Consider the following 9,335-nt stretch of genomic DNA (forward strand, 5'->3'; position numbering starts at 1 on the left):
CTACCATTAGGTTTTGGAGCTTAAGTTCATTTGAAATGAGGAAACTTTGGGATTGTATTTGACATTGTGTTTCATATAATATAGTTCTAACTAGTTGTCTATTTAGAATTATACAATATGTAAAAACAATGCCAAATACCAATTCCCTTTTCTTGTGTGGGGAAATTCCTCTTTCGGCATTGAAATTCCTCCAAGTGGTGTCTGAAATTCCTGTGAGCCAAATTTTAAGTTGGCGTCTCTGCTCACACAACTTACTTACTTACTTACTTATCAAGCAACAAAAAGTGTCTCATTTTTTTTGTGACCATTCCATATATATATTTTCGGATTATTATTCATGGTTCAAAATTGTATAATACTACACAGCTCAGGGTCAATTTTTCTTTACTTCATCATCAATACATAGTAACCTATTCCTTTTCAGCTGTCTATTCTTTATCTTATATTTTTTATAATTGCTTTTACACATCCTCTGCTCAGTCACAGACTTCTACATCATGGCAACATGACATCGCATGTACTGTCGCTGTTAGTCTTCTCACAGATGAACCACATCTCTCATCTGCTCAAAACAATGGTAAATTTTTGCAGCAGTTGAAAGATGAGGTGGAAAGTCACATGGAGGTAAGGTCATTGAGAAGTAATTATATTGCTAATGCTAATATATTTTATATGATGCACTTTGGATTCTCTCTTTTGGGCTGGTGAGGTGAACACTTGCTATCTTTTTTTTTTTTGTATTTAAATCTGTTTTCCCCTTCCATAGTGTTTTCAGCCATTATATTGTTTTAAGACCACCCCAGGACAAGGTAGGAATTCAGTCAAATCTGCCTCTATCTTTTTCCTGTCTTTCTCTCTCTGTTTTTTTAGAGATATATTCGTTGGCCATGCCTGTCTCCTTGTTTTTAAAGTATTTTCTTATTTTGATGATCTCATATATGTGGGGATCTTATGCCTGTCACGCTGGAACTGTAAGGTAGTCTCAGACAAGACACGAGAAAACACTGCTCATTGATTGCCCTCTGTTCCTTTATCAAACTAGTCCCTCTTGTTTTAGTTTTTTCTTCCTACTTGTAGTTGTATCTGACTCTAGATCTCATTATCTTCCGTTTTAGTGGCACTGATTAGTCTAAAATTGTTGTTAGTTCTGTAACATTATTTGAACAAGTAAACAAATATATAGAATAGCTATAATATCAAATTCATTTAGGAATACAACAATTATGTCATCTCACAAAATCATGTTCTATGAGTTTACTTTGAATTACATAGGCGGTCATAACCTACAAATATCAAATATGTTTTTAAAAGTTTCAGCACAAATAATATATTTTCCACATGTAAAAACCATAGAAAAAAATACTCAGGACTGCAGATTCACGAATACTTTAACGCTTCTTTTTCTCTTTTGAAAGATCAGAATTATTTTATATAGAATGCAGTGAGATGGCTGCTGAAGGCCTGAAGAGGTGAAAAGGGTCTGGATGCTCTATGTGCTTTATCATTATTAAAAATCTGATATTGGAACAGCATACGTTTCAAGACATGATGCCTGTTAGATATTAATGCAGTTTTTTGTATGCTGAATTACACCAGGTGAAACATGTGAAACTATCTCCGATAGAAAAAGAAAATGTGTACAAAATACCTTTCCAAGAGGCATACCATTGAGGTGCATGGATAATGCCTAATTACTGGTTCAAACCCTGAGATCTAATTTCGGTCATGTTGTGAGTCCAAGATCATGCCTCTAGAACAAAACAAAAGAAAAAGTATTATGTAAGCAATAAAATATATGATATTGAATACCACAGACCTGTGGAGGGGTAATAAAATATAATTATATATATATAATATAATATATACAAAAATTAGGACATGTTTTCATAGAATGGAACTTGTCTTAAGCTGCCTCATTGAAATATGTACATTTTACCATTTTCAGATTGCTCAAGAAATTTTAAGCCAACAAGAACATGAAGCAAATAATTCTAAAATGGCTCACTTTACACAAGAGGATCAATTATCAGACAAAAGTAGCGGTCGATCCCTTAGTACACACCATAAGGCTTTATCAAATAATACCGAAACCAGCAATCTTGCACCCCAGTTGGTTAAAGAACCATCAAACTTTGTCAGCATTCCTAGTAAAGATAAAGTTATCTCCAGTCAAAGTGATCAAACATTAATCATCACTTCTCAGGATAATGATAATGCTGTATTAGCATCTGATATAGAGATCAACTCTAACAATCCTAATATCCGGACTGCTGATTCTTCTGCCTCTACCACTGTTCATTCCAATCAGCCCATTGGTTTAGTTTCAAATCTCAACTATCAGATGAACTGCCAAAGCAATGCTGGTGTTTTAAATTCAAATATTCAGATGGGATCAGTTTCCAATAATTCTTTTGTAAATTCTGGCCTTCAAACAAACCCTCTATTGACACTTGGTACATTCAATGCCAACAATCTAATGAGTACTATTCCCAATGACAGTGCTTTGGATGCTTCTCAACTGTTAAATGATATTTCAAACTCTAGCCCTGAAATGGCCTTGTTACTTAAATCCCAAGCTTTAAAGTTAAATCCATTGGCAGTCACAAATTTATCAAGCCCAATTCAGCAAACTGCATCAGAAGAACTCCTTAAATTACAACTTAACTATCTAGAAGCTCTGAATCAATTCAATACTTTAAATCAACAGTCCATGGCTGTAAATGTGAATTCTGTTTCAGAACTTGATTCGGATAAATTTGTCTCTCAAATCAGCCAGAGTGTAGCTGATTCCAAATCAAATTTACATGTACCTCCTGAACTCAGTCCATCTCTTAGTGTTGATGATGACATTTCTTCAGCTTTAAGTAGCTGTGGCCTGGACCGTGAAAGACACTTATCAAGCAGTACCAGCAATTCAGACTCTGATCATAAAACAGTGAAAAGGAAGCAGCAGCATCATGGAAAAGACTTGACAGCAGCAGGTGGTACAAAGAAAGTGGCACCTCTTGATTTCCGAAAGCCTAAAACTGAAAGCAATTTTGAAAAACAAGCGGCTGCTTATTCATCCAATTTGGAATCTAAACTTAATGCTCTGTTTGTGTCAGTGAGTTCACACGATATAAATGAGGTGCCCTTTGCATCTCAGAGAATGTCACTTAAACCTGATAAAGAAGGTATGATTAAGTCCTCTGAACTGAAACCTATTCGAAGATTAACACCTCTTCAAAGAAAACTTTTGAAAAAGAATGATCAAGAATCAGTTGGAAGTTTGAGTGTTAATGATAAACTTAGTCAATTGAAAACTTCACTACCCAAAACAGTTGAATTGGATGAGCAGCTACACTCGTTGTCAATGTCAAGTGGCGACATGTGTGCCAAGCAAAATGAAGATTCTTTAAAATCAAGCATCTGGACAATGAGTGGGTCTAGAAAAAGTATTCATTCATCAATGACCGAGTCTGGCAATGCCTCTATCTGTTCTCAGTTTTCCAAAAATTCCACGAAGTTATTGCATAATGAAATGGATTCAAAGGTATTTAATGATAGTGTTGTCATGAGTCCAAAAGAAGATGTTCCAGATTTATCGTATGATGATTCAGTTGACATTACCACACTAAGAAGATACATTAGTAAAGAGCTTGTCATAGACATAATCCCTCAGAAAGATGTTGTAAATGACCAAATCCACACATGGAAACATTTACAAGATGAGCTGCTTCCTACAACAGAAACATATGTAGATGAAAAAAGGAACATTGATCAAGTTTCATGCGTACAGTCACCTATTACTTTTACTCAAATTAATGAACAATCATCAAACACTCAAACAAGGAATAAAGATCAAGACTCATTTTATTTTCAAAGTGATTTAAAGAGTGAAGGAAATTATTATGCTAGTATGTCATCCGTGACGATTCCCAATACTGAATTTTTGGAGGAAAGTGAACCTTTGGAATCTGTTGATACAACGCCCTCAATTCATGTTGGAGAGGTCATTCCTAGTTCCACACTATCATCTGTCCCCGATTTACATAATGATCTTGTTCATGAAGTTGATGATGCAGCAGAAAAGCCAAGCTCTCAGTTTCAGTCCTACTCTGACATTGTAAAACAAAAACCAATTCACAAGTCATCTCTTGTTGTTCTCAACTCAATTAAGAATGGTGATAAACCTTATAATTCAGTCGATTCCTCATATCCCAATGCCTCCAGCCTCAATGATTCAAATCTGTCACATATTGTAAAAAATCCTATGATTATTTCAGACCTCTATGAATTAAAAAAAGAATCAGAAGATGATTGCATGGCGCCCATTTCATCAAATGCCAAAGCTTCTAGTTGTCGTAGAACGTGGTCTTCATTATTCAGTCCTTCTGATAAAAATAAGCATTCCTCCACAGATAAAGAAGTTGATGGACAAATTGATCAGTCTTGCAAAGCTATTGTGGATTCTCACAAAGCTATTGATAACCATGGCAATAACAATGACGATAACCGTGAGGAGAGTGATTCTAGTCAGCAATTATTTGGGAAATATGGATTGGATGATTTCAACACCACCCCTCCCAGCCTGAAATCGAATAATGCTGTGGAAGATGGTAAGTCCTCTCTCTCTCTCTCTCTCTCTCTCTCTCTCTCTCTCTCTCTCTCTCTCTCTCTTTCTCTTTCTCTCTCTCTTTCTCTTTCTCTCTCTCTCTCTCTCTCTCTCTCTCTCTCTCTCTCTCTCTCTCTCTCTCTTCTCTCTCTCTCTTCTCTCTTCTCTCCTCTTTCTCTCTCTCTCTCTCTCTCTCTCTCTCTCTCTCTCTCTCTCTATCTATCTATCTATCTATTTATCTATTTATCTATATATACAGTAAAATTACTTTAAACCGAATTAAGCTAAACCAAAAAATACCTGAAACCGCAAAGAATTAAATAAATTGTACTGTTTCTTCACTATCTTTGTACTAATTTTTACGCTGAACCGAAATACTTCTAAGCAGGACTTTCTTTAAACCGTAACAACTTGAGAGCACCCTCCCTTTTCTCTTTCTATTTTTCTTCAAAAATTCGGGAAGATGGCCACATGTAATAATGCCCGGCGATAATAAACAAAGAGCGTAAGTACCTACAAGATAAAGGTGAGTGGTGGGGTGGGGGTGGGGGTAGGCAAACACTTCAATCACTGAACTTGGGCTTGGCCAACACCACAATCGCACAGATTGGAAAAGGAAGACACCGGGTGACTGGCAGGCGAAAAATGAGGAAAGAGGGGCAGTTGGGGTTTAGAATCACGCAAGCGAGATGTTCTATGTAATAAGGCCTTTGAACCTAATGGCTTTTCAACAAAATAGGGGTGTGTAGTAGACAGCTTAGCATTGACATGCCTTTTCATTTCCATTTCATTTCACTTCTGAGTAGTTGCGCATCATTCATTATCAATTATCGCACAAGAACTTTCCATCTTATTTTAGCTTGACATTTTACTAAAAGTAATAGAAAGCACTGTGCTTACACATGTTGGAGTTTAAAATCAAAATACTATGTGAAGTCGATGATAAAAAAGTTGAGCAAGAATCAGATATGTAAAAAACACAGCATCCCGAACTCAACTCTTTCAACAATTTTGATTGGAAAACGAAAACCCCCCAAAGTATTTTTAAAACACACCCCCAAAAAAATTTTGTTAAAAAAAAAAAAAAATTAAAAAGGTTATAAAGACGGCATTTATTCAATAACTCCATTTAGGTTTAAGGCGAAACCCATGATACGATTAAATGAGCAAATTCCTTAAATAGTTACTACCCTTGAAAAACATCGCAAAACGGGAACTTGCTTTAAACCAAAATATCTTTAAACCGAAATGGTATAGAAGGTCCCCAAAATTTCGGTTTAAAGTAATTCGACTGTATATATATATATATATATATATATATATGTCTGTGTAACGTTTTTTGTGTGTTCTGTTTTTGGTTTTTAAATTATTTTTTAATTTTAATTTTAATTTTAAGAAATTCTTTTATGTTAATATTCAAAAAAATATGTATCAGATTGAGAATGTAATTGGAAATGGAACTGGGTTTTACTGGTTTGTGTGGGTTTTTTTTTTTGGGGGGGGGGGGGGGGGGGGGGAATTTTCTTTTTTGTTTTTGTTTTTACATATTAAATTTACTTATGATTTAAGAATATTATTTTCCAATATGAAAAGATGTGGACAATTATGGCTTTGAGTGTTGAAACAGGTTGTGGCAGGACGCTCTTAACTTCTTTCAGTGCATGTTATAGATATATCATGGACAACACCGGGCTCAAACTGTCACCTTGTGGCCCTGAGTAATTTTGGACTGATGGTGGTGTTGCTCAGCGTATCCTCGTTAACTATTTCCTGAAGTATTTCCAATAGCTTGTTTCTGTCCATGGTATCAAAAGGCCCATTAATTTTGATGTCAACATTTTCTTTGTTTATATTTGCAACCAACCAACCAAATAAACAGCCCAAAATATTAAAATAAGGTAAATTTCTATTTGATAATGAGGGGAATATATATCTATATATATTTTTACCATGTAAACAATTGTTTGCATTTCTGCTTGTTTGCACCCATTATTTTACACATTTCAGCATCTGTGTCACCTTGACATAATGCCATACTGACGCAGTGGGTCATATAATGTATTCAAAATTGGTGTGTCTTTGTGTGTGTGTGTGTGTGATTTATATTATTTTTTATTAGCTGTCATGATTTAAAATTTTGATTAAGACATTTCTATGAGAAAGTTGATATTTCTTATTTTATCAAATAGATCGTTTGATTAAGATAACTTGTTTCTCTTATCTCGTGTTTTGTAAGATTATGAAACATCCTATGAGTAAAACCCTGATGTTTTTAATTACCTGTTTATTTATTTTTTGATGACATCTTAAACATGTAATTTCGTTTTAATTGAATGCAGGATTTTCCAGCAAATGTTAGCTTTTTCAAAATAATTATAAATCTTCTAAAGATAACTAAAAACTTTCTATTCAGGCAAAGGAAATGGTGGAGACAGTAAATTTGGAGAAGAGGAAAACATGTCAAATCAAAAAGCATCAGCTCCTGTATTAGAATCAAAGTGGAAAGTGGTAAGATGGAAGAACGCTAATTTAGGAGTTATATTAATATTTTGTTTACATTAGAATTAGATTGTGACAGATCTTATTTTCCAAACTGACTGATGCAGACTGCGTATTGCATTGGATGTGCATTAAATAAAAAGATACTTATTCATGTAAATGTAAAATTCTGGTAAGTGATAGTGCAGCATTTAACAGATGCCTCTCTCTCAATAATGCAACAGTCAATCAAAAAATAAAAATAATTTTATCTATGCTTTATTGATTATTCCAAAGCTTTGATTCAGTACAACGTGAAACGCTCTTCAAAATCTTAGAAAAGATCAGTATAATAACTTTTAAATTTCGGATTCACCACTGACATTTTCTTTAAAATATCTGCCAATTCTAGAAAATCTTAATGTGGCTTGCCTTAATATCATGGGACCAGATTTTGTTGACCGTTTGCTGATTTAAAAGCTATTTTATTAAGAGTAGTGTAAAAATCAATTTTTAGGTTGAAAAAAAAATAGACTTTTCTGTTTTCCATTCTTATAGATCTGATTATTCAAATGCAGTTTGATTGCAGTCAATTTTGGGACAAAGAAATCAAAGTGAAATAAAAACTCCTCTATCCTTTAATTTTAAATTTTTGGTTTGATATAACTGGGTGGGGATCCTGACCTCCCATAGTTGGCCGGGAAGTACTTACTGTGTCTTCTATCCCCCTATATGTTTTCCAACTTGCTTTCTGTCTTTGTCTCGGAATGAGATTACTTGGTTTTGTCCTGGCCCTGGTCGAATACCGTGGCTGAGAGGGAAACAGTCAAATGTTTAGTTAGTTTTGGGAGATGATATTTTTTTCCTTGTAAATCATCTCTGTTGTGCACTGTATTATTTTTTGTTTATATGGTTTGTAAACATTTGAGTGTATTCCTCTTAGTGGGGACCTGTGCTTGTGACTGGATGAGACTTTTAGGTGATTTCAAACTAAGTACTTTGATAGTGTGCTCTTGGAATCTACATCTGTTTCCTATTTGAACCAATTTCCCTTTGTCTTACCTTTCTTGGGTGCTTTAATTGTAATTATATAACTTATTACTATCCCATTTTCTTCCTTTTTACAGGCGCTGATATGACCTTAATATGTTGCAAGTGCCGTAAAACCCTTAAAAACAAAGAAAACAAACAGGTTTGATATTACAGTGACTTATTTTTTATGGGTATGCTCAACATATATTTTTGCTTTTGCTTTTTATTTTCACAGGTGACAAAGAAACAAAAAAAAACTGGAGAAAATCTAGATATAGATAGTTTGTTGAAAAAATTCCGCACTGAGGATAGCTATGCAGATTTGTGTAAAAGTGTCACAGAGAAATATCCAGGGATTTCAAAGTAAGATAATCACCACTGTTTTGATCCACAGCCTTGGTCTGGTATTATATAGGGTGATATGTTGCTTATTGAACTCTAAATCTCTAAAACAAAACAATTCAAATTACAAACAGTAACTACAGTAGTGCATTCTTAGAATGAGCATGGTTGTCATGAATTGACGGATTTGTGAACTGTCTGTGCCCTGCTTCTTTTTTTTTTTTTGTCATGTTATTTCAATAAACTTTTGAAGCAATTAGCAAATAAGCTTTATAACAAATAGTCTATACTAATTCATGTATATACCCACCCACCAAGGTTTTTTCCTTCTTTGTTTTTGATTCATATAATGAACAAGGCTGTAATGGGTATCTGTTCTGGTCTTGTGGTATGACACTTGCTTTCGGATCAGAAGGTCCTGGGTTCGAGCCTCACGCTCGGCGCATAGTTGAGTCCTTGGAAAAGGCTCTTTACTCACTTTCTCTCACCGTACTCAGGTGTAAAATGAGTTCCTGGCCGTTAACAGCGTTGTCTTTGTCCAAAAAATTGTATGGCGCGTCCCGTCCTACTAGGCACTTGCAAGAATTTTTCAAAATAGTAATATGGGTATTAATTTAGCGTAGAAAAATAAAGGGGAGGGAAACATTTACTAGATTAAAAAAAAATATTGCTCTATCTCAACTGGTTAAAAAGTTATGACCGTTTATGTGATGAAAAATCTCTATATAGCTTAATAGGAAAATATGTGACCAAAACACAGCAACCCAATGGATAATCAAGTATAATTCAGAAACGGCTTCAGATACAACTATGAAATTTTTACATGTGGTAATTCAACATCTCTGTAATACATTGAAAACAGAAAAAGAATTATTTATTGAGAGAGAAA

The 9,335-nt window shown here is 34.5% G+C and overlaps 1 protein-coding gene across 8 annotated transcripts in view; it reads left to right on the forward strand.

The window, feature by feature from the left end:
• The window catches only part of LOC144978562 (uncharacterized), a 46,849-nt gene that overhangs the window by 28,363 nt on the left and 9,151 nt on the right, over window positions 1–9,335 (forward strand). For 7 of the 8 annotated variants that reach the window (XM_078924786.1, XM_078924780.1, XM_078924782.1 and 4 more), the window contains 4 exons: window positions 481–624; window positions 1,946–4,598; window positions 7,008–7,102; window positions 8,340–8,467. In XM_078924786.1, the coding sequence (XP_078780912.1) occupies window positions 481–624; window positions 1,946–4,598; window positions 7,008–7,102; window positions 8,340–8,467 (3,020 nt within the window). Of the gene's footprint in view, window positions 1–480; window positions 625–1,945; window positions 4,599–7,007; window positions 7,103–8,199; window positions 8,286–8,339; window positions 8,468–9,335 lie in introns of those variants that run through there. The other variant, XM_078924787.1, reaches the window with a different exon arrangement.

Source organism: Berghia stephanieae, chromosome 8, assembly GCF_034508935.2.
Source record: "Berghia stephanieae isolate SIO BIC M18660-M18661 chromosome 8, UCSD_Bste_1.3, whole genome shotgun sequence".
In the NCBI taxonomy this organism is placed as follows: Eukaryota; Metazoa; Mollusca; class Gastropoda; order Nudibranchia; family Aeolidiidae; genus Berghia; species Berghia stephanieae.